Raw genomic sequence first — 26,548 nt, forward strand, 5'->3', positions numbered from 1 at the left:
AGTATTGGAAGAAAGAAGACTGTGTAATAAACAGCACCGATTTGCACTAACATCATATTTTGCAGGGGGGATGACCTGGAAGTAGCAGTGTGGCTGGGTGACACTGGTGTGATTTTATTTTGGATAATCAATTCAGTCTTGGGAATGACAGGTTCTCCTCTTTATCAGCGCGATTTCTTGGTTTGATTGTTCTCTATCAAGTAATGAAATGTACAGCCACACAGATTTGTGAAAGCAGTTTGTGCACTTTTGCTGTAACACTTGTTATGCTTTAGCCAAGGAGATAATCCTGTTTATGGTGTGGGTGCTTGGCAGCCTCAACAAGCACGTGTGTTTGTGCTTGCCTCCGAAGAAGCATATGGCTTTGGTAGCTCTTGAATGTGTGGGATTTCAGAAATGCACATTATATCTGGCAGGGCTGGGGAGGTTGTTTGATTCTGAGAGAAGCATCAAAGCTACTTAACTGTCAGCAGGTACTTACACTGTGTGGCCCTGTAGCACCTTCTTATGTTCAGTATAAATTTACCTTGAGTATTTCATACTATCATTTTCTCTGAAACTGCTGTAATTCCTTCAGCATTAGTACTAATACATAGTTGCAGATCTATAAAAGTCAGGTTTGGTCTAAATCCATACTGCCTATTGTGTATCTGTCACCTGTTCTCCACCTAAATGTACTTAGTTGTGTAACATTCACAACCTTACATAAGGGAAATGAGAAGAACAGCTTTTATCACTGATCCTAAATCTTTCATGCTTTTGACGTTCTGCACGTTTTATAAATATCATTATCACTGCAGCTGTCCAGATAGCAGAGGTGCTGCGAAACTTAAGTTGCTATTCATACAGGTGCATCAACACTCACCATTTGGATGAGACTTCATCCTCCTTTCATTAAGGCTGTTTTACTGATGGCCTGCGAATAGTTGCATCAGTATACCTGAGGGTGCTGAGTTGTAGTTTGCCAGTGGGAATGAACAACTGGTTCAGGAATATCCTAGGCCATTGTGGAAAATTCTCAGACAGAGAATAATAAAGACCAAGGTGTTTAAGGTACAAATAGGTAACTCACATGATTTTTTTAGAAGAGTCTGGTATCAGCTGGAGCAAAAATCCAGCTTAAAATCCCTTAATGATTTAGTTACTTGTGCAGTATGCCTCTATTTTTCAGCTCCTTTGAATTCAGCTAAGCCCTTTTCCATATGGATTAGCACTGTGAAGTGTTACTACATATGGTGGATGCCTGTGCCCGTCAGTGAGAGTATTTCCATAGTGATGTGTTGAAAACCTAAAGCTAAACTTGCCCTAAAGACCAGATAAGAAAAAGTAAGAACTGTTCCTACAAGTGTCTTGTAAACATCCAGGCTTCTGCTATGGCACATATGTAAAAAGTCTCTTGAATTACTAGAGCTTCTTTTCTGATAAATACCATTATGTTTTTTTCAAGAAAAAAAAAATTATTTCTCATGTAAAGTACTAGGTAACTTTTCTTTGGAAGATACTTCTTTAAGTTAAATTAAAATGAAATTTCCCAACAGTATTAGTTGATAACTGAAACACAGGAAGCTTTTTAGCTTGAAATGCTGTTATGTTGTGATTCTAAATAGATAATTCCTTTAAAGTCCCACTAAATGCTAGGAAACAGGTGGATCCTTAGCACGGTGTAGTGTACTCCTTTCCCTACTTCTGAGACTTCAGGAAGGAAGCATGTCTGAGAGTGTGCACGTGCATGGGCTGTGTTAATGTGTATAGGGTATTCGTGCCTCCCTCCTGGTTCCTATCTGAATTGGGCTCAGCCAGGACTCATCTGTCTGTGTTGTGAGATTAAATAGGCTGACATTCTCTTCTGACACCATGCACATTGCCCTACTATTTGTATGCATGTGCCTTGCAAAAACATGTGACGGTCAGAGAAAACCACTTTTGTTTGCCATTCAAACTCCCGCAACTGCTGCCCCACTGGTGAGCCTTCTGAGGTTACATTTGCAAAGTTTGAGGTGTGGGTACTGGCCTGAAAAATATCTGAAATTCTGGTTAAAAAAAAAAAAAAAAACAAAACAAAACAAAAAACATAAGTCCGTAGGGATATTGTCTGACTGTCCAGCTCAGACTCAGTCATGCAAGGTGTTGCACACATCCTGGGAGGAGCAGAATGCCACCACTGTCATTAAAGCAGTCTCCTCTGATGTTAGCCAGAGCCCTGGTGGGTTTCATTTGGAAACTACAGTTATGGTCACTGAAAGGAGACCGAGGGCATAATAATTATGCTGCTGTCAAATTAGTTTGAAATATTTTGACACAAATGCTAGTTGAATCTAAATTAACATCTCCAGCTCAATGAATTGACAGAGGTTTAACCGGAAAGCTGTTAGTTTTGATGTTGGCCTACTGACAACGGGGAGCAGAATTTCTTTTGCCTTTGCTGTTGCTGTTAGTCCTTGACTGCAAGCAAACAGCACCTAAAAGGCAAATTAATAGACACATTTTGCATTTCCTCCACTGTGTTCAAAACTGCTGTGCGTATGAACATATTTAAAAATCAACCTGAGAGAAGTATCATCTTGTGATGACTATCCATGTCACTGACTATTCCATTCAGCTTAATCCTTCCAGGAATTATATCAAGCGTATATGCAATGTGTTACCTCCAATCCTCATTAGATTTTTTAGCACTGCTTGGATTCCTATAAAAAGGCTGAAGTCAGGAACGTGATGACATTCCACCCCATTAAGGTTCAGTAATCATATAATCAGCATGTTCAGAAAATGTCTTGTGGAACATCTTTAAACCTCACTTTGAAATTTCATATCTGAGGGGGGATTTTATTTGGGCCTTAGTAGCTCTTAACTGCCTTATACTTAAGCTACTTGAAAGTCTGGCAAGGTTCTTTTCTTGTGATGTCTCTGTTACTGAAGTTCTTTATTAATGTAAAGGCAGACTACTTTAAACTTTAATTTTTCTAAAATTCAATCATAAATACAAAAAAGATCAGTCTGACACTAACCATTCAACTGATGTATCTTTGCAGAAAAACCATTACTTCTAGACAGGCATTACAAAAATGTGATTAACTGTGGAACTTCCTATAAATGCACCAGGTTGAGTTTGTTATTCACAAACCAATTTCTTGCCTTTGTTGGAATAAAATTAAATACTTCTATTTTGTGTTCTGGTGCTTTTTGTATTGCTTGAGATTACCAGGTCTTCTTCCCCAGATGGTGTCTCTTTAGATTTTTTTCAACACTTCTTCCACATGTGTTGTCAATTAAATATGCTAGAGTACAAATTACTGATGGGATGTTCCCTGAAGTGTTTCACACATCTCTGGCTGTCTGTGGTCAGCACTGAAGTAGCTGAACTGGTGGTATGATCCTTCCTTCATCATCCTGTTCCTATTGAAAGAACTTTAAGAGGTTGGCCTGTTCAAAATAGGCTATAGGGGTCACAATTGCTGTCTCCAACATTATTCAAAAGGAGAGAGAAAGAAGAAAGAGCTGTTCACTCGAAACAAACAGAAATGATGGCACAAATTGTCAATGCCTGATCTGATCTCAAAAAACTGTCTGATTAAAATCTGTAAAAGGATGTCTAACAGCCCAAATGGGAGAGTCTGCATCTACCTTCAAAGAGAAGTCATAAAGGCATAACACACGTTCAATTTGAGCTGAATGACATGATGTGGATATTCGTGGAGACTGGGGTTGAACTTAGTGACTTGTGATTTCAAAGTGTATCCTATAATGCTTTAATATTTTATTTTAAGTGTCCAAAGTGCTTTACAGTATCAACGCTACAGTTCAAAATACATATGTTAGGAAGGATAGGAGGTGAGAGGAGAATAAAAAAAAACCCAAAAATTGCAATCAAAGGAGCAGTTGATGGGTTAGGAATTTTCTGCTACAAATCCTTGCTTCTCAGAGGAACCTTCCCTGGCTGCCTGCTACCTTGTCTTGTCCACTCATTGTACAGGTTGTCTTTATTGTGAAATTAAATTTATTTCTCTAGTGATCCCTGTTAACCCAGTGGAGCTTGCCTCCTTGTATCTGCAGCGTGTGTTAGCTCTTGATTCTTAAAACTACATGGCAGTAATTTTCTTCCCCCACTTTAGGCAAGAGTGTAAGATCATGTTGTTAACTTTGTGATGCACAAATTGTGCAGTTCCTAAATGATGGAGTGGCTGAAATCATGGTTGTGATTCGTGTACCTGTAGCTGAATATCATATCCATCACCAGTGCCCTTTGTTTCATGCTTTAGCAAGCCTGATTAACAAGGATGAATCTAAATGAGAGATTCAGATTTCTCACTCAGCAAACAAGATCCTAGTTTTTCTTGGGTAATGTTCATCTTTGTATTGTTTTCTTGTCTCTGCAGCTTCCTATTGTTGAAAAAATAAGGATCATTGCTCAGAAGGTGTATGGAGCTCAGGATATAGAGTTGTCTCCCACTGCGCAGTCACAAGTTGATCGTTATACCCGGCAGGTAAGAACACCAGTGAATTATGCAGTCAGGTACCTGCTGGATGAGAGTCTTAGGAAACCTCAGGGTGAAAAAGGTTCTCAGATTAGAGTGTTTAGTCAAGCTTTGCTAAAAGGCATGAGCTTACCCATGGTGCTAAACTGTGGAGGTCAGTATGGATTGGTTTAGAGTAGATAGAACAGAATGGTTTTAACCTTGAAAGCTATCTCCCATAATATACATACGGTGTTTGGAATCATTTTGAGATTGTTGATGAAACTACTTTCTATGCAGAGTGGTAATTTGGGTTACTGCCTTAAATGTAACAACTGCACATCTGCAAAAGTAGCAGCTAGTGAATGTGCCCAATTTTAACATGAATGTTTGTGACAGCAAAAAATGAGTTTGCAGACACAAAAAGACTTGTGCAAAGCTATGCACATTAAAAACAAAGCTCCTGATACTTGTAAAATCTTTTGTTTTCCTTCTGTTCATATTATTTTCAAGGGGTTATAAATGCTAGAAGGTGAAATAGATCACTGTTCCTAAAGCATGTGGGAGTGGGCTTTGTTATAGTTTGAAAATAGTTCTAAAACTCTTTTCATGTGGAGAGGTGAATGTATATTCTGTAATGGAACGGCTTCTGCACGTAAACATGACTGGAGCCTTTCTGTCAGAAAATAGAAACCATGGATGATGTGTCATGGAAAAATTCCTGAGAGTACTTTATCAGCCTGGTCAGACGGACAGAAGTATAGCTGTCTTCTCTATAATGCAAATCTCCTGAGAATTCATTTGATTTTCTATATGGAAAAGAAGCTTACTTAGTGTACTTGAAGAAAATAATCCAAGTCTTTATCTTTTCCTGCTGTGATTCTCTAATCCATTTTTTAATCTAAACGTTGGCAGTATTAGGATATATTTTCACAATGTCATTGAAGTATTGTCATCAGCGCTGGGCTGCAGAGGCAGCAGTGCCATCTCTCATCCCGGCTTTGTGAATTGCATCTCTGTTTGTCAAGGAATTGAACAGAAGAGTGGAAGGTGCCTGACTCAAGGTTACTCAATAACCTGGGAGACAAATAGTGTGAGGGGTGATGCTGAGAGCCTTTCCCTGATTTTCTTCCACTTTTTGAGTAACTACTGCATTGTCATTAGTGAAGTGGGTGCCATCACCTCATGCAGTTTTTGTCTTGTTGAAAAACAAAGCAAAGCATCATAAGTCATTTGTGTTTACGTTCAAGAAAACATTAGTACCCTTAGAGAGTTTTGCAGTATGAATCCTGTCTCAAATAGGTATCTAACTAGGTAGTTAAAGCCCAGAGAGAAGCGCCATACTGGAGTTTTATTGAGTTGGTGTAGGTTTCTTGTTCAGTGTGGTACGCATTGTACAGCCTTTCTGAAAATAGCACACTCTAGCCGTTGCGTAGGCAACTTTTGCACCTAACTCTAGATTAAGAACCCACTCTAGAAGCTGGATATCGCTACAGCAAGTCTCTGGAGACAGAGGCCTGAACTGAGAGAGAATAGTATGTGAAACACAGTATTCTGTCCATTTCTGAAATATTAATTGTTAAGAAACTGAGGGTAACTATTGCTATGTGGATTTTAGGGTTTCTAGAAGATACTGATAACAAAGTGAAAACATATTCTGTCTTTACTGTAACACTGAAAACATTTTTATTTTATTTCCCTTTTTTGTTAGGGATTTGGAAATCTTCCCATTTGTATGGCAAAAACTCACCTATCCCTCTCCCATCAGCCCGAGAGGAAGGGTGTTCCCACTGGTTTCATTCTGCCGATTAGTGATGTGAGAGCCAGTATTGGGGCAGGATTCATCTACCCTTTGGTAGGAACGGTGAGTACAGAGTATTCAACTCAATCACTTCCCTTCCTTTGACCCAGATTGTCAGGGAAGTGCATTTCCTGTTTGACTCTAAAAATAATGTGTAGAACCAGGTGAGTTCTTGGGTTTTTTGTAATAATTTTATCCTCACACTTTTTGTAGCTCTACATTGATAGGAGAAGAGAATTAGGAAAATGTAATATCATATAAGACCTTTGAGTACGGGGTCTGGAGAGAATGGCTCTTGCTGTTGGTTCCTTTTCTGATGTTCTTCAGTTAGTCTAGGATATTTAGGCACCCTAATGCTGCAGAAAAATGAATTTACAAGTCCATTGCCTTTCCTTATTCAAATTGCAGTCTGTAAATAATTGTAGTTACGTGATTGTATTCTAAATGCTAAATCTTTCATCTGTCATTACAAAACATTCAGTAATGTATTTAGACGAAAGGAATTGTGTTAGAAAAAAGTGTATGATTAAAATGATTGCTTTTCAGCTGATGAGCCTGATCTGTTCCCAGTCCTTGTGAACATCTCTGCTGGTTCTGTAAAACTAAGTTATGGTAGGAAGGGATAGATTTCTAACAGCAGAAGTAGTAGCACATTCTTTATCCTTTCTAGAGATTTAAACAATGAGGTGCTAAAAAGAGGCAATTGTCATCCTTTTCTTCTACCTGTCCTTAGAAGTACACTCAGATTAGAAAGTTCTTGATATTTTCTTCCCTGACATGACTTATCAAAGTAGCTGAGAAGCTACTTAGCTCATGCCTTTTGCCAAGTAGTTGAACTGCATCTGACATCTCATAGCATGAATTATTTCTTATATGTAGCTGATTCATGGGATGGTGCTAGAGAAGGGATGCAAAAGCCATTGCATTTCCGGAAAGAGTACTCTCCCAATGTTATCTCATCTTCCCAGAGCACGGCCTGATTTCCTTGTGTAGCAGTACACTTAGGAAAGGTTGAAAGTTTCTAATCTATTGTTTTGAATTCCCTCTGAAACAATCAAGTGTTTGAAACAAGGAAGGAAGTACTTTCTGACCAGGAGAGTTCCTGGAGTTCAGGAAGCTGTGTCACTTTAACTCACTGGACTTGGGGATATGCTTTCCTTCTGCATGGCCACACTATGCGCATCCACCAGACGGGAAGCACAGCTGTGTATTTAAATTGTGTAAGACCAAATTCCAATTCCTGGTGACATAATAAAATTTGTCAGAAGTTCTAGTGTCTCCTTCATGGCCTGGATTCAAGTTTGCCCTAGAAGTTTTATGTCATAAAGTTGTGAGAAGGAGTGAATGTGAAGAATGGACAGTAACTACTCAAATCCATGAGGGAGCTATTCTGTAGGATGTCACAGTAAAATGTTCTTGGGTTGTGCATTCTGAATGAGTCACACTCTTCACACTTCAACACAAACTAGCTGTAGTTCAGCCTCATAAATCCATAGGAACTGTCCATAGGAGCAGTATAGACCGGTTGAAGGATTACCTCTCATTTTCAGTTTCTGCCTAGAACCAAAAAATACGGTTCTTTTATGAAGGACATTTTATATATGGGATTTCTTACTTGGGGAGAATGTAAAAAATACGTCCAAGTTAGTTACCCTGACTTTGGTGAGAGGTTGTATAGCCATGGAACTTCCCATATCAGGAACTAGGTAGGCAGTATACTCTTAGTGTTATGTATTCCAAGAGAGTTTGTAGGGCAAGGTACTGTATAAACATAAGATCCCCAAGAGCTAAAAATCTAGTAATCTAGACAGACATCGATTGGTTGGTTGGAAAATTTTGCTAACACTCAGGAATGTGGGACAGAACACTCCTTGGAACTATCACAATTGCTACAAATCAAAATGAATGAATGAATACGAATGTATTCCTAACATCCTTCCCATGCAATTCTTTCTCTAGAATGAAATTCATGGGAAGAGGTCCAACTTGCTGCCATTCAGAATTGAGAGTTGTGATCATCAGGAAATAAACTCTCATAATAGAGTTGTACCACTACTTTTGAGATCACTTTTCTATTTTGCCATCTTCAGATTTTTTGTGTGCGTTGCTGTCAGCAATAAAGTCTTAGGGCTAGTGGTACTTTTTAAGTTGTGCAAGAAGGAATATTTTTGATGTCAGGTTCCAAAACTGAGAGTCTTCCCTTGACAGCTCTCTTACTAATAAAGCTATCTGAAAATTGTCTACAAGAACAAAGCAAGTATAAAAGGGCATGTCCTGAAGGTTTAAAGTGGCTGAAGGTCAGATACTATGAGCAGAGGGATTACAGAAATCCTGGTGACAGCATATGGTGAAAGCATCCAGTCATGACAGTGGATTAGATTTCTTTATATAGGAAAAAAAGGAGCAGCATATATTTTTTCATTTCATTACTTGATGGCTAATTGTATTAATGGAAAAGGATCCTTAATACTGAAGCTGCTTAGAGCCTTCTTACAGCTAAGACCTTTCTGATGGCAGAATATTGGACAACACATTTGTTAAAGTTGTAGTGATAATTCTGATGCTAATTAAATGTCGAACTCCATTCTCAAAGCATACTTCTTACTGGATGAGCTCCTTGCACTCTAACCCGGCAGAACTTACCAGTGGTAAAGCAGGTTGTTAGAATTCTGCCTCAGTTTAGTCAGGAAGAGCATGACAATGAAAGAGATAAGTATCACTGAAAGATAATAAACTATCTGCAGTAACTAGCATTTGTAGTTTAACCTTGTCATTAGCACATGTAAATTACTGAGATTTGTATTTGCCCCAGCACTGATGGGCAAATTTTGTTTTTTAAACTAAATATTTAACATGTTGTCTTCATATTCTCTAAGCAATATTTGTTTTGTGTTATGGTTGGCTCTGGTTCCCTTACAGCATGGAAGTCTTTCCAGGAAAAATGAGCTGAGCCTTATCGGAGGAAATCAGCAGTGAAACAAGAGGTGCATTTAATTAACACTGGCACAGCTTTTATCCAAGTTCTCTGCGACCATGACCCAGAGGGCTACATCACTCTCACAGGTGGACTGTTGACATCACTGCTTGGCTCAGCAGAGTGATGGCAGGAAGGCTGCTGGAGTATATGTAGGAAACCAGTGAGGTCATTCACTAGCAATGCTTGGGTGGAGAATTACTAGATTTTTGTAGTATGTGTGTTTCTCTTCACCCCCACCCAAAAAGCCATTGCAGTTTGGGGCTTTCTCACATTCAGCCATGTTTCCATTCTCTTTCATGTGATGTGCAAGAAGGCAGGCTGGTCATAGAAGTAAAACCTGTTGTCTTTTGCCTTTATGAAGTGATGCTATCAAATCACTGGTGCAAGTAATATATCTGTGTTTGAATCACAGTGAGATTTTTAAATACATACTACTCTTTTCAAGCCATATACTTTTGTTTTAATGGGTTAAAATTACAGGCAAGGTCCCTTTGGAAATATGTAGACCTTTGGAGCCACGCCAGCTCCCAAATTCTCACAATTAACTGACATCCTTCAGATATTAACATATCTGAAGAAAGGTTGGTATATTACAGAAATATTATTTTTCTCCCCGTAGAGAAAGCAGTTCAAGTCTCTGGAACTAGTTCTGAAACTATATCCTCTGGGAAGGAACTCTTAGGGTGACCCACTGTGGTTTGAAATCAGTTTATTGGAGCAATAAAACCCTAATTTGCTTGTAGGTGAGAGCCAGGACTGTTCTGCTAAAATATTACCTGAATATTGTAAGAGGGAAGAGACCCTGAAAGTAAATATTTTTATGAATACTTTTAGAAGGAAAATATTCTTCCTTGTTGAATGAATTTCTTCTTTCATAGCAGTTAAGGGCTTAAGTTTTGAGGGTGTCTGTGGAACATAAGCTGGAGTCCAGGCCCATCTGAAGTGAAATTGCAGTTTCCCAGTGGTGCATGAGGCCCAAGTTGTCCCCTAACTGTCATTTTGTCACTCCTCTCAGGCTGTCTTATGGGACAGCTGAATAATTATTGGTGGATTGCCTAATTCATCCTGATGATCTGTGTAACATATGGTGATTTTCAAAAACATATATGATGGTGAGATATTTGCCCTGTAAAGCATTTAGCTTACAATGCAATTTTACATCATTCACAAAGGAGTAGTGCTCTGCTACGTATTCTGACCACCCTCAGTCCAAAAAATCCTTGGTGATGTGGCATTTGGCACCTGCCTCTGGTGTTGTATAGTTGCTCTGTTGTGGCAGTGCTCAGTCCCCAAACAGCTAGTTGTAAAAATACTAGGTGCTCACAGACTCCACAGGCTGGTTTTGAGATAACTGCAGTAAGTGTGGAAAAAGCAACAGAAAAGGAAAGCTATGAAGTTAAACTCACGTGGGAAATGTAGGTTAGCAACTATGTAGTTCTAAATTGAAAAATGCTAACAGGAAAAGAAAAGCCCACGCTCTCCTCTGTTAGATGATGTGCCTTTGCATTTATTACAGTTGGTGTAATCCCTCTTGGGAAGGAGGAAGAGAGGTTTTCTGAATTACACAGGGCACATCGTTCCTGTACAGTGACCAGGTGTGCACATGCAGAAATGCTGAATGGAAAGCTGATGAATTGTTCAGGGTAGGATTGATGGGGCAGGGGCTGAGCACATAGGTAAGATCAATGGCTGGAAGTGAAGGTGAGGACAGCCAGCTTTAGTTCATTGTCTTTAAAAGCTAGAGGCTGAGAGATGGTTAGTGTAATAACAGCAAATCCACCTGTGTTCCTTGGTGGATTGCATGAAGTGATTGTGATGGTATTGGGTTGGCCAGAGAGGATCTCTGTAGGTGAGGCAAAAATAGGCCCAAATGAATGAAGGGATGAGGAAAAAGTTGTAGATGATGATGAAAAGGGGTATGTGGCAGCCTCTGGAAATGTCCCAGGTGTGTGGACTATGAGACAGTTAAGATTCAAGAATGACTATATCCATTTGTGGTGAGAAGATGAGAATAGAAGATTGAGGGAAAGATTGAAAAGATGAGGTTGGCTGGAAAGGAAAAGAAGTTAAATTGAGAGTTATACCAGTGGGAGGAGATACCTGTAAAATGATTTGAAGACACATCCAAGATGTACATGGAGAACTGGAAGAGGGCACTGAAATAAAAGCCATGAGGGTAAAAGAGATTTGAAGATATTCCAAAAGTGTTAGTTGAAACAATGACATGATCTAAGATCTAGCCAGGAAGAAGTCATGGGAGTAATTGATGGATGTTGTTACAGGAGAGCAGAACATGCCTTGCTGATGACTAAGGATTTTTTTAAATTGCAGAGAAAAGGAGTAGTGTTTAGCTGACTTGAAAAATTTATTATTGTCTCTGTAATATCTTTTGAAAGTACATAGAAAAGAATGTATTTAAAAGATAGTTCAGAAATTTCCATATGCTCTGAGCATTTGCTGTTTATTTCAACTACTTTAAACTGATGTGCATAAGCCAGTGCTTTTTTGGAAATACAGAGTAAATATACTTTGCTTCAGATCATTGCACCTCCCTGCCATAGCTATGACACAGACATATGGTCTTAGACCCACAAAAAAAGAAACAAATGAACAGCCTCTTTTCCTCCGCTGGCATTTAGAAATATCTTGACAGATAATGGAAGCAAGGCACTTAGATTCTGTGTAGTTCATGCTGTCTCTCTTGACTGCTCTGTTTGTTTGCTAGTAAGCGTTATTTAACCTACATTATAATATACTACAATGTATTGCCTTTTCTGAGTGAAAGACGAGGTCCCATTTCTGGCCATATCAGCAAAATTAATTTGCGGTTTATTACAGCTTCCTTCAACCTAGCCTTATATTCCTCCAAGTCCAGCAGTTGTAGTTAGCAGAACTGTTTGCTATTGAGAATTAAAAAGAAGTTGTGTAGGCATGTGTGTTATTTCAGCAAACTGAATAGCTGGAGGAGGACTTGTTGTTTTGGGACAGGATGAAACCATTAGACAACATATCACAGAAGAAAACAGACCCTGTGGTTTGGTAAGCTATTTAATGTTTAGATTAGATGAGATTTTTCTCAATACAGCCTCCATTATAAACAATTCCAGTATGACCATTGTAAAATTTGTATTCAGACTGTCCATATTATTTTCCCATCTTACCATATTTTAAGCCTTGTCAGAGATTTTTTTGATGCAAATGTTTACATTTGGCTCTAAACACTTGAAAATTAACTTTTTAGTGGCAAAAATGAATCTAGTGTATTTCTGGTATCAATCAGGTCATCTTTTCCAAATATATTTATATTAAATACATCTATAGAAATGTAACATTGTATTCAAGCTCTTGGATTTAAATAATAAGCATGTCACTGTTAACTTAAAATAGTTAATCTAAATAGGTCCCTTAAAACAGATGCTTATTTACAAGTACAAAAAGTGACTTTCATGTTTCACTTTAGTCAGTAAGTGATACCCTGAAATCACACTTTGATAGCCTCCCATCCCTTGTAGTGGGAATTTTACCTAGCCTCCTTTGCTTTGCATATAAAGGGGCAGAGGGCATTGTCAGCTGTGCTATCTCCGTGGAAGGTATGGTAGGTCAGAGCTGCTGCAGAGGAATTTTTGAAACTGGTATGCCTAGATCACAAGTGCTTTAGCACATGTTTTCAGTTAAGATTAGCTGACTTGACACATCAGCTCAGGCAGTATGGATTCATTGATCAAGGGTAGTGCCTGGCTAGTGTGGACAAGTTTAAGCGATGCTGGAACAAAGATAACTCATTATGCTCTGAAACAGTTTTCTTCAGTGTGTTTGTTAATGTCTTGCCCTCATCAGACCTGTGAAATTGTATGTAATGAATTCAATGCAGCTGTCTTAGGCTTGCAAATGCCATTAGTGTAGGCAAATAAAATGAGAATCACCTGTAGCATGCATGCAGCCAAAGGGGGCACTTCTGTGAAAGCATAGTTTGCTCAAGGCCTACAGAGAGTCTGGGAGTCATTAAGATCCGTGCTGTCTGTTCCAGTAAGACCTAATCGTAAGCATGGTTGTGTTTTTTATCTGTTTCATTCCCTTGCCTCTGATTTACAGTCCGTGATCCCAGGCAAGAATGGATATAACTGCATCGGTTAAGAAAGGAAGAAATCAAGAGACTGCTATTCCGTATGGAGATAAAGGCTTTTTGAATGATGCACATTAGCCTATTTGCATAGGGCTTGATATTAACAAAGACGTATCAGTTAAAAGTGGAAAGTGCAACTTGGACAGAAGCCAGCAGCAATTTTGGACCAGTGCACTTAGATTTTATGCATGACTTCAGACATGAAATAAGGATGTTGCAGTGGAAACATAGACACGTGTGAGTTTGAGCAGTTAGTGAATGCCTTGTCGGGCGTTCTTCATGGCAAAGTGGGAAGCGGGTGGCTGAATCATGCATCTCATGGCAGCTTCTCCATGGTGCAGCAGTGCCTACCATGTAGGGATGAAATCAAATTATGTTTCATGCTCCCTATTTTTGTTTGTTCATCTTGATAAGCTTCCTCAGGTGAAAAAAAATCACAGTTTCTGAAAAGGTACCTCATGGTTCAGATGGGAAATTTAGAGATTCAGTCATTCACTAAGGAAGCAATATTTACCTTTTTAAAACTCTTGTCTATATGCATTTTTTTTTGAGAGGCTATCTTATGCTTGCTTAAAGAAAAAAACATTGTCCCTTCAACATTCTTCCAGATACGTTTTTCAAATGCTGATTTGCAGAAAAAGTATTGATTCCTTGGTAAGCAGCAAAAAACTTTACAGTTTGGGTCAAATGACTGAAATTTTTCCACATTGTTCACTAAGACAAACTATCTACCAGATGTAGATAGCTGTATATTTGAGTTTGGCAACTTAGTGTTATTGCAACTCTAAAAGTGATTTAAGGCTAATAGCAGGAACCTAGCTGGAGGCTGCAAGTCTGTGTTTGAACAGTTTTATTGAGTTCTGGATAAATAAGGTGAAAGATGTTTTGAACTTAATAATGTTCCCAGCAACTTGCTTTCTTTCATTAATTTTTGAAATATAGGATGAATAGTGTGCTAATTAATAGGAATGAATATTTGTGCCTACTGGTCAGGGGATTATCCTTGTTAAAACAGGAAATGGACTCTGATTTCCTGTTTTAAAGTATTTTCTTCATAAACTGCATGAAAATGTGAAGTTAAAAATAAGTTATACTTTTACATAGTAAAATATACATATATTATTAGATAACAAATAGCTTATCTATGGAAAGAAGGACATTTTCCACATTGTTTTATATTGAAATAAATGTATCCTGCACACACTTCACAAAATAGCAGTTATTGAGAAATTAAAAACTGAACTCCTCTAATTTATTACACTTTGACATGGGCTTTATAGAAGTTATAATACTCAACATTTACATAATATCACTTTGCATTTCCATTGGAGTAGGCTGGCCTACATTCTGTGGATAACACTAAAGGATAAGGTTATACTGCTACTCCTCCTCTACTCCACTCACCCACACAGAAATTCTGAAGTATTTCCTGAGGTATTCCTCATGTGTCCTTATTTTTGAAAAAAAGAAGGTACAAATGTTGGCATACTGTATTTTGCCTTTGATAAGTGGTAATAGGTTTACTTTGAAAAGACCAATCTTCACTTTTGAAACTGTGAAATGTCGTGAACAGAGTGTTACCTTTTAACCATAATTGGGGAGAGGGTTGCATAAAACCACCTTGGTATTGGGTTATAGATCAGGACAGGTCCCCCAGGCGAAGTCCATTAAAAAAAGTATTCTCAGCATGGTACAACAGTGACCCCCAGGCTTCTACAGATGCAGCATTTTTGATACTTGGAGAGACTGTTTGATGCTGCCATGTGACTGTCATCATTTACCCCATGTAACGCTACAGGCTTGGGGAGGAGTGGCTGGAAGGCTGCCTGGTGGAGGAGAACCTGGGGTTGTTGGTTGACAGCCAGCAGAATATGAGCCGGCAGTGTGGCCAAGAAGGCCAACAGCATCCTGGCTTGTATCAGAAATAGTTGTGCCCAGCAGGACCAGGGAAGTGATCATCCCCCTGTACTTGGCACTGGTGAGGCTGAACCTCGAATACTATGTTCAGTTCTGGGCCCCTCACCGCAAGAAAGACAGTGAGGTGCTGGAGCGTGACCAAAGAAGAGCAACAAAGCTGGTGAAGGGTCTGAGAACAAGTCTTATGAGGAGCGGCTGAGGGAACTGGGGTTGTTTAGTCTGGAGAAAAGGAGACTGAGGGGAGACCTTATTGCTCTCTACAACTACCTGGAAAGAGGTTGTAGCAAGGTGTCAGTCTCTTCTCCCAAGTAACAAGTGATAGGATGAGGGAAAATGGGCTTAAGTTGTTCCAGGGGAGGTTTAGATTGGATGTCAGGGAAAATTTATTCACCAAAAGGGTTGTTAAGCGCTGGAACAGGCTGCCCAGGGAAGTGGTTGAGTCACCATCCCTGAAGGTATTGAAAAGGCGTGTGGTGCTTGGGGACATGGTCCAGTGGTGGACTTGGCAGTGTTAGGTTTATGGTTGGACTTGATGATCGTAAAGGTCTTTTCCAACATAAACGATTCTGTGATTCTGTTTGTCTTCCCCTGTCTGCTCTTCATCTGCCAGCTTGACTCATCTTTTCTCCCTACCGTTTTCTCCTCATGTTTTTTAGAATAAGAGTATATTCAGTTTTACATCAAGATTAAGCCTCTCCAGTTTCATGCCTGTTCCACACAGCTTTGGGGAAATTCTGTTTAAGGCTTCCTTCTCTTTTACATGGTAAAAGCCAAGAACATTATTTCTTGGCCTGGAACTGGACTCCTAAGACCAGACCTTTTCATAGGCCTGTGAAGAAGAAATATGATCAGGTCTGAACTAACAGTTGGACAGGTAAGGCAAGAAATAATTTTATCTCTCCTCATCATTTTGTTACTGCAATTACATAGGAAAATGTATTGGTATGAGGTATCTGACCAACCCCAGTGAAACTTCTTGAATGCTGACTGTGATGCAGCAGCTGTGTTATGGTATATTTTTGTCATAGAGGAAAATTACGTTAGCATTATACAGCTCCCAGAACTCAGCAGCAGCTACAACCACCTCAGCATGGAAAGGCTTAGGCTGATGTGGAGCCCAAGCTACAGTCTGCTTATTTTTCCTATGTTTGGAAGGTGTATGTTAGTTAGATATTCCCAAACTGAAGTACAAGGGGCTGTGTGAAGACGGGCTTGGCTGTGGTGGCTCTTTAAAAGTCAGTATCTGACGCAGTGCTGAAATCGTGGGTTTGGCACGTGCAGGGCTGTGTTTAAGACCCGTCCTTTCATTTGGGTGTTTCCCAGTGAAATGTGCTGGGTAGTGGTACAGTCTGGGACAGCTGCAAGAAATCTGAGTGAGATGCGGCACAAGATGTGCGGGTGTTCAGTTTTATAGCAATGTTTGACTTGTTTGAAACATTTTAAACTCTTACCTCTGTAACCATGCAGTGGATGATAATCCTATGCTAGCTGTACCAAAGCTTTTTACAGGTTAGTGCCTGGCAGCTGGACATTCAGTTTTTGCTTGAAGTCATATAAAAATGCCTAAGATAAATGGAACATCCTTTTTAACTGATTTCACATTTTTAATAATGCTTTTCTAATAACATGTCAAAGTTTGGAGCTAGTTGTAGGCTGAACAGTTTTTCTCCAGGGACTCAGGATTTTGTGAAGATAAAATCCTGTAACTGCATGATATTTTAGGCTGGAGTGCCTGACCACAGCATCTTTCTTTAATAACCATGTTTCTTTAGGCAACAAGGAGTTGGGATTTGGGCTTAATAGGAAAAGGTAGTGACATGAAGAACTTGAGAATGAGCTATTCAGCCATATATAGGAATGTTGCAATTGGAAAGAAATATTTTAAAAATGTTAAAGATCTACGCATGCTGTCCTACTTAAGCTCAGCAATGCTCTGAAGACCTTGAGTCTAAACTTAACCTCAGAGTACATGCTTTCAGGAAAATTAGTGAGAATTAGGTAATCAGGTCATGGTTTCCTTTTCTGCACAGCCGCCCTAAATTCATCAGGGACTATCTTTTATGTCACTTTTATAGGCTTTTACTTAACTTTTTTCAGTTGGAGACCACATGTCTCTATCAGCAATTTAAAAAAGATGGTTGGGTCCAAATCAGCTGGTTCTTGTTTCTGCAAATATACAAAATAGCATGAAAGATACTCACTTTTGATCATCATTTAGCAGCCAACGCATCAATTACTAAATGTATGGAGGCTTGTGATAGTCACAGAAATATCATTTATATCCCTTTCAATCTTCAGAAAATCTCTTTCTGATTCTCCTTAAATTCTGGTTTTATAATCGAAAACAGTCTATGAAGGAGCATTGAGTGCGTGTTGATGAGAAAGCTGCATTAATGCATGTTTAGGGAATGTGTCTAGCAATACCTCTTACAGAGGTGACAAACTTTTTTTATGTAGTAAGCCACATAGCAGGTTAACACCCTGCAATACTGAATATTAGGTGTGTTTTGAGGTAGTTTTCTGGTTTCAGTGTTGCAATCAAATAAGCATACCGTGAATGAAAGCAGCAGAGGAATGTGGATAATGTGTTTTGCCTTTTAGTAAATCATCAGTAAACTCTTATGCCAAGATGATCTGGCTTTGTTACTTGCTCACTTAATAAAACCAATCAGTAGACTTAGGTCAGAAGAACTGTGACAGTTTGTCACCTATAGAATCTAGTTGTACTGTTTCTAGTCTTTTTTAAGCTTCTCTTAGATAAAGGAAAATAAATCTCCTGACCTCATTTTACTCTTCATTTATCTTTTCCACAAAACTGCGTGAAATCCAACACCACTTAAAGTTCATGCTTGGCTCCTTATTTTCAGTCTGCTGTGAGGAGCAAGAGTGCTGCTGGAGAAGTATCCTTGGGGACATCACTGAGGCTGTTGTACTCAAACTGTAACCTAAAATGTGCTTCGCAGAAGTACGGTGTTGAATCTCAGTGGTGTTAATTTATTAGAATTTTTGAGAAATGCTGATAACACGGTGTAAGAAAATCTTATATTATGCTTTTTCCTTTTAGACAATACTATACATATCACAATGTAGCAAATACACCCCCAAAAGTGCCAAAAAAGAAGTAGTAAACATCACATAGGTTGTCGCACCGAGTTGTTTTTCTCCAGTTCCATTCGCAACGCTTGCCTCTCGCTGCTTAGAAGTTTGCACTACATTTACACTACTGTCAAAAACTGACAGTGCTCAGAAATGAAGTGCTAATCTGGGAGTTTGTCAAGAAAGCTGTACAACAAAAGGTGTGACTTTTACCTCTCTTATCTATGAAATAAACCAAAATACAAGGGTCTCTGGTTATTATGCTGGAAAAAAATGCTGGTGGGTATCTTACATGCAGTACTGTTCATATTACGAGATTATGAATGCCCCGTTTCTCTGGTCACAGAGGAGTTCCCTTGTGAGTATCTCCAGTCTTCGTTTAGTCCGTGGTTGTTCAGAAGGCTGTCCTGCAGATTTCTCTCACCATCCAACTCACGCTTTTGGCCGAGATCCAATTTCTGGTTTCCAAGAGTGTTACTACTGTGTAGGATGTGTGCTGTTTGAAAGCAGTGCTTTCATAGTGCTTCTGTTCCCCTGGCTTTTTACTATTTTGTAACTGCCCACACAAATCCATCCCTACGACGGGATATTCAGGCTCTTGTATGCACTGTATCAGTATCCAGAGGAAATGCATTCAGTTCCTACTCAGCTTTGCCATTGACCGGCATTTTGAGTGGTTTCTCTTTCTTGTTGAAAGTGTTTTAATAGCTGTGTATTTGTTGAAAAGGCAGTTTTCCACCCATCAGTTTATACATATTTGACTCAATTCATGTCATTGCTGGAGGTGGGATGCAATGAATGGAGCAGTCATGTTTTGATGTAATAAGAATTTGCTTGTAAGTACAGAAGAATGTGAATTGTGAGAATGAATTTGTTGACACAAGGATGCATCTAGTTTGATCATCAGGTGTTACTGGAAAATTTCTCTGTAACTGAACAAGAGAGATTTCTGTTGACCGTTTGAGAGTATTAAGAATCATAATTCTGTTGGTTATCCCCATTTTGTTTGTATTATGGACTGCATTGAAAATGCATGCATTTTTTTACCCATTGCATTAAACCATGCATTGTTTGTCTTAGTTGTGTTCAATTTTACTACACTTTATTGCAACACATCGATATAATTTCATAGATGATCATCAGCTCTTCATGACAGCAGTCAAAAGCCTGGCCTTCCCCCTCCTTTTTTCCCCCTCCTTTTTTCCCCCTCCTTTTTTCCCCTCTCCTTTTTTCTTTCCCCTCTCCTTTTTTTTCTTTCCCCTCTCCTTTTTTTTCTTTCCCCTCTCCTTTTTTTTCTTTCCCCTCTCCTTTTTTTTCTTTCCCCTCTCCTTTTTTTTCTTTCCCCTCTCCTTTTTTTTCTTTCCCCTCTCCTTTTTTTTCTTTCCCCTCTCCTTTTTTTTCTTTCCCCTCTCCTTTTTTTTCTTTCCCCTCTCCTTTTTTTTCTTTCCCCTCTCCTTTTTTTTCTTTCCCCTCCTTTTTCCTCCTTAGAGCTGTTTTGGCAGCTGGAGGCAGGTTTTATTTTGATACATTTGACATAAAGGATGGAATGTGTCCAGTTTGGGAAGCAGAAAAGCTGGTAGAGGAAAAAAAGGAATTCCATCATTGTACAGAAATCAAGAGTATGCTTTCTGGTCCATCGAACAGAACAGTTTTTGCTTTCAGCTCAGGATATGCATGAATATAAATTGCAATTTAAGGACTTTCTTTTATTTAAAGGGGGAGAATTTAGCTATGTTGTTGGCACCATAAAACTTAACATTTTATGGAAACAAAATGGAAAACCACATTATGGCATATATTAAAAACAGAATGTGTAACTTACAGCTTTGGGGATCTGGCCAAGAGGAAGCTGTATATTAAAAAAAACAATAACTACATACAGGCTCTTATGAGGATCAGTCCTGGACTAAAAGGCGTACATGTCCAAATGAGGGGTTTTTCTGGGTGGTCAAAATTTCAAAATGAGCATGCCATTGAATTGTCCTGAGTTCATTCAAAGTATGTAGGTGTTTCCATGTGCCTGCAACGCCTGTGCAGAAACACGGGAGTACGCATACCCCCAAAGCATGTGTGTAGTTACCTCCTTTCTTATGTCTGTGCAGTTGTAAAGGGGAGCCTTCCTGGGCCCATCTCTGTGTTGCTCAAACCCGTGTTTTACTTCTTGACTATGAAGTGTTATGTCCTTTTGCATTAGTGTCACCACGTTTTGTTCTTCCAGGCCTACCAAAAAGGACAGAGGGTCAGGAGGGATGTCGATTAGAGGACTTCTGGCTTCTTCCAGGCGGGAGTGAGCCAGGGAATATACTGAATGAAAGGTGTGTTCTTAAGGCTACTTGCTTGAGCAGTAAGCAGCTCTTGCATCCTAAATACAATCTCAAAAGCACTGCACCCCTCCTGATCTTCAGCTCTCTGCCTTAGGTCTCCTTCCCACGTATTACTGTTTATGGGCTGATGTTGCTGACTCTGTATTAACTTCAGGAATGATCTCTAGAAACCATGACAGTCTGCAGTATTGTACTCCTGGCAAATGGGACCCCTGGAAAACATAATTTAGCCCTTGTCACAGAATGAGCTTCCGCTTGTTAAAATTGTTGTGATAAAATGTACTTTGCCTTCCAGTAAACTTTATTCTATAGTTTTGTGAAAAAAACAAAACAAAAGGAAAATGAAAAGGCAATTTGTGTGAAGCTTCAAGGAATTTTTTGGGTAAATTCAGAGAAAAAGTTGAGAAATTAAGAGTAAATTTGAAGAAAAGATTGACAAGTGCATAGAATATATTTGCTTTAATTGTAAAATTAATTCAAACCTTCACCTAAAACCATTTTAACTGAAGTCTAGAGATCTCTCTTGTATTGGCCAATGCTGTGAGTGACCTTTTGGATGTGTTGCATTAATGTGTCACTTTGTATGAGCAAAATTACCTACAGGATCATATTAAGCTGAAATTGGAATGCTCATTTGTAAAGTGAGGAGAAACCACCAGGCGTTCAGAGGATGACAATCTGAGTCTGTTCTCACTTGATGTTGTAATTAGGTCTGCTTTTCTAAAGAGATGAGTTAATGTGATCATCACTAATGCAAGTCATGGAGAAACCTTGCCAGGTACTTCATATTAGCTTTGTTCCATGTATTAAGTAAGTCTGATGCAATTTACTGCAGCGAGAACTTCAGAAGATAAATCTATGAGGAAGTATTAAAAGCAGGTGCTATAGGAGGGCAGTTCTCTTACAAATCATAAACACAGTTGCAGGAGCTGTTGTAAACCAACAGAAAACCAACAAAACTCAAAGGATTTTTGAAGTTTTATGGAAAACAAGTCAAGATCTAATTGACTTTTTAGTGTTTAAAGATAAAATGAGAAAGAACGTGTTTGTTTAACGTCAGTGCATCTTGGACCCATCCTTTTCTGTTCATGTATCTTGTGATGTACTTGAGGCCAATTGTAGAAGAAACTGTAGGAGGACTGGACTTAGAGAAAGCTGCTGAAACGTTTTTTTTTTTAATCTGTAGAAATAATGGAAGAAAACTATTTCTTAAAAAGGTAAAAAGGGAAATCAGGTGTAAATGTTTCTGCCTTTTCACTGCCTGTAAAGAGTGATATTTTTCTTACACAGTTTTAACAGATCTATATAATTTCCATGGAATAAAAGATTAATTACGTTTAAATTATTTGGCTTTGGATGCAATGGCATATTGGTTCCTATTTCCATGGAGAATGGGTTTTAAGATGCATATGATAAATTCTTAATAAGTAGTTCCTTACTGCTGTTTTAAACACGTATTTCTCAGAAACCCTCGACATCTTAATATTCCTTTCCTTGTTTGCTTTGGCTGTTTAGACTTTGAGGTTTTCAAAATGGGAATTCTACCTAGTTCATAGGCACCAGGGCACAATTGTTCCTGAAGTTAAGGCTACTGAGATGAATGTTGCTTGTACCACATTAGAGGTGATACATGTTCTCAGGTCTCAGAGAAGTGTGATTATAAGGACTGTGTAATAGCATTACTGCTGCTTCATTATTGCCATCTTTTAGCAGTTGTCTTCTGAAGTCACATCCCTCCGTTCTTTGCATTTGGCTTATGATATCTTCTGCCATTTGTCTGTTAGTTCAGCTAGTCCTTCCTCTGCTCCTGCTGGCTACTTTTTCACAAGTGGCTTTGATACCATCCCTGTTTGCACAAGACATATTTTCCCCTTGGCTCACCAGTCCCTCTCATTCTCCTTCCAGCACTTGTTTCTTCTCCCTGCACTGTTTTCCTGTCTGTCCTTCAGAGCAGAAATTGGTTTTAGAAATATAGAGAATAATATTGCAACAGTGTAGCAAACTTAAGGCAAAATCAGGAAGGGAAAAAAAAAATCATTTTCAGTCACTCTGGCTGTCATTGCCATGTACTTCCAAGTACCAAGACATGCCTGTGCGGGTTGTCTCCAGTGTTTGGGTATCAAGACAGGTGTGCTTGGGTGGTCTGGTCAGGCCTTCGTGCAGTGACAAATCTCATCACCTCTTTCATTAGTTGGCACCGTGTGTTGGTTCTGGATGTGCTGTTTTATACCATTTGACAGCTAAAAACAAAGAGTCTTTTGTCTCTCCATCCCATTGGCATCTGAGAGTCACTGGGATTCACAGCTTCTAGTTGTTTCTCTTGCTGTGAAGGGGCCCTTACTTACCCATTTTGTGTATTATTTCATAGATGGCATATTATTTTCTATCCTGTCTTCAAAGCCATATTCTTCTCAATTCCTTTTTTTTTTTCTTCCAGCTGCTAGACTTCAAATGTTTTGATTCTTCTATTTAATAATTTTGTTTTACCTCTCCAGTAATTGAAGTCAATAATCATTTTCCAAGCAATATATTTCTTGTCTCCTGAAGTAAATTTTTGTATTCATTTGAATGGCACATACATACTTCACTATTTTTCAGTCTTTCTTGTGCATTCCCTTTGGATTAAGAGTCTTCTCTGAATAATGTCTTCAGTTGATAGCCAGGAACTGTGGATATTTACTGCAATTTGCAGACTCAATTACCTAATTGTAGAAGTGGTTGTTGATTTCTTAGTATGCCTATTTATGCCTTGAGGTATTCATGAAATATAAATAAGGTATGTGGTAAATGACCTTACAGTAAGGAGAATGGATTGGAGCTGGGTTTATATTTTGAATAGTATATTTAACTTATATCACAAGTTACTTCACATACCTTTAGATAAAGTGTGTGAAAAATGTATTGTGGAAGCTGTTTATTAATTGATATAAAATTTGCTGTCAGTGGGCAGACAAGATGGCAGGCAGTAGATGTTTACTTGCACTACGGACATCCTTAGCAACTCCCAAATGTACTATTAAAAATCAATTTGCAGTGCCATTCTTCCCATTTAATAGGATATCATATATTTTCAGTAACACACCACGCCTTACACAAGTGCTTTTCATCAGTAACTTTTTGAAGTGTCACAGAGGAGGCGCAAGTGAGGTACAATTCCTGTACTCAGATAAGAACGATATTGTCCATCACAAGCAACAGAATTGGGAAATTGCCTGAGTTTTGTGAAAGTTGGGATGGTACTGCTAGCAATAGTACGTGCTGCTTGGGCATTGTTTGAATGGTAGTACAAACTGAGTCTTGAAATCCTTTGAGATGTTGAAGCTTGTTGTATTTATTCAAAAACATTTCCTTAAGCATTGTGCCAGATTAGCACATCCCTTCCATTTAGTGGCAAATGCCATAAATGTGAAGATATTAGAAAGCTACTGACCTGAATGTGTATACAAATTCAAGCTTATTGCATCAGAGAAAGATTTGCCAGTCCCTAGTTAGCCTACACAGAGCTAACACAAAGCTCCTGCGGTCCTACAGGACCAGCTGCTTGACCATGGATGAGAAATGCTCCCTCCAGGACGGTGCTGCAGACTGCGTGTGAATACATGTCCTTTCGCCTAGGGGAAGCCCATCCCCTTCAGACTGAAGTCTTCTCCTTCCAGAGAGGAGACAGGCCTGGAGCCCCTGGGCAGAGTGGAGAGTTAAGTACAGGGTAGGAAAGAGAGCAAAGTGAGGAATGCAGAGTTGTGTTAATTTTTGCACTGAGTATCTATTCTTTAATACTGGTTTTCAACCTGTTTATGTTAATACACATGGGTTAATCCTCCCTGGTCCCTGCTGTTCTCATGGTCTTCAATTTTGAAGTGCTATGAATGGTGTAAAATGTTGGTTTGGTTTTTTACTTTTTTTTAATAAAATAACAAAAAATTCTGATAACTAGAATCAAGCAACCCCATAACAGTAAACACAAAAAAACCCCACCTTAAATTGTTCATAATTTGAAGCTTAGATACTTTTCTGCAACCCCTTGGAGGGATCTGCCAATGTTTTAACAAAAATGAAGGCAAAAGCTTTGTATTTCCCAGCAGAAATTTTTAATAGCATCTGAGGTATTTGTTTTGCTTTCATTTTGAGTACTGATCCCATGATACGTCCTCCAGGCCAAGCAGCTGCAAAGCCTGTTCTTGAAATAGTTTATGAAACACCACTACAGTGTAGATGGTGCATTATGGCGTAATGATGCTCACTGCTTTAGTTGGAGTATCACCTCTGACTCCTTGCCACTTATTTAGTAAAAACTAGCTCTTTTTCAGATTTTTGCTTCCCCTTTTGGAGATTGTTCTTTATGGATGAGCAGAAGGCAGAGATAGCTGCTGATTCAGCAATGGATATAATATCTCAGAATATTGTTCTTATGACTTGAGCAAAAAGAAGGGGTTTTGTTATTTTTCTTCTGGTTTGGAGGTGTTTGGAGTGGCACCTTTCCCACTGTAGGTACAGAGTATTTGGGGGAGGTAAAGTAGGTTCATTTCTGCTAAATCTTTCTAGCATTTACTTTTGAATCAAAAAGCTGCCAGTAACATGCTTAGAGGGCTTGATCCTGTACTGACGACTCAATGGAGAACAGACCCTGTGTGAAGAGTTATGAATATAGTTGAATTGTTCTTTGAATATCAAAATGAGAGACATTTGCTAACTGACTCCAGCTGCCTTAACAGCAAAGACAGAGAAGTATGAAGTCTTGAGAAACACAGGTAAACTGAAATGTGTGTGTTTGCATAACATCAATTAAAGAAAATACTGCACCTGTTTGTTTTCAGGACTAATTAAATGAGCCTTAAAGCTTCTGACGATAGGTGAGACATTCCTTTTTAATTCCAAATAGGAATTCTGTTTGGAAACTTGATTAGAATTTCAGCAAACCGCAGGTGCCAGCAAAGCTTGCTGTTTCAATAACCTGCCCATATTTCATTTTGTATTGTCAGTTTTCTCTCTGCCAAAGCACCTATCACCTCATGCTGCCAATCCATTTCGGTGCTGGAAACATTTGGAAAGCTTTGCTTTGTAGTGAAGATTTGCCCTTCTTTCTAAAATCCCTGTCTCATGTTTTCTGTCTTCATGACTATCCATTTAGCATTCATTCTTGTTCAGTTTCATTTCAGTAACAGGAGGCTTTTGAGAGGTGCAAAGCCTCTTCCTTCGGGGAGAAGACCTTCTGAAGAAAGTTAACATAGAAAGGAAAAGCAAACATTTTGTTGTGTATATCAGTGATTGGAAAAGACCAGTCTGTTTCCTGATTTCAGTATCACTCGGATAATTTGATTGGGTTGCAGAGTTGTTTTTCCTGTATATTGCCCACATTTTGAGTTTGATGCTGTATTGCTGTAGAGTGTGCTCTTTCTTAACAGAAAGAGGAGGAGAAGAGCAGAGGAAAATCCAGAGTTTTGCAGTGGTAAGCACATTGAGTTTGCAAGTTGAGTTGTCATGTTGACTTGTCATGTGGACCAAGTCACATATATTTTATAGGCTGTAAATCAGAAAATCTGTTCCTTAGACTGCTGTTTGAGAACTTGGTTCAGTAGCAAGAGTCGTAGTGCCACCAGTGTCTCATCAAGTTTCTTTTATGAGTTACTGGGGATGAACAGGCATACAGCTAATGCTGCTTCCATTCACCTCAGACACAAGCCACGCTATGTCCGTGGCTGATACACGTGCAGAAATCGAAGATGTTTGTACTGTGCATAAGCAAACGTATACCCAGGTGGTGGTAGTGATGAAGATGTAGTTAACAGTTGCAGTACAAGCTGTTGAGGGATTCTGATTGTGTATGTGGCTTATTAGTCCCTGCTGAAATCTTCATGGCTA

At 39.0% G+C, this 26,548-nt stretch overlaps 1 protein-coding gene across 1 annotated transcript in view; it reads left to right on the top strand.

Moving 5' to 3' along the window:
• The window catches only part of MTHFD1L (methylenetetrahydrofolate dehydrogenase (NADP+ dependent) 1 like), a 158,937-nt gene that overhangs the window by 103,945 nt on the left and 28,444 nt on the right, over positions 1-26,548 (top strand). The window contains exons 25-26 of the mRNA XM_074818760.1: positions 4,374-4,481; positions 6,163-6,315. Of these exons, the coding sequence (XP_074674861.1) occupies positions 4,374-4,481; positions 6,163-6,315 (261 nt within the window). The remainder of the gene's footprint in view (positions 1-4,373; positions 4,482-6,162; positions 6,316-26,548) is intronic.

The sequence above is a fragment of the Strix aluco genome, chromosome 3 (assembly GCF_031877795.1).
Source record: "Strix aluco isolate bStrAlu1 chromosome 3, bStrAlu1.hap1, whole genome shotgun sequence".
Lineage (NCBI taxonomy): Eukaryota > Metazoa > Chordata > Aves > Strigiformes > Strigidae > Strix > Strix aluco.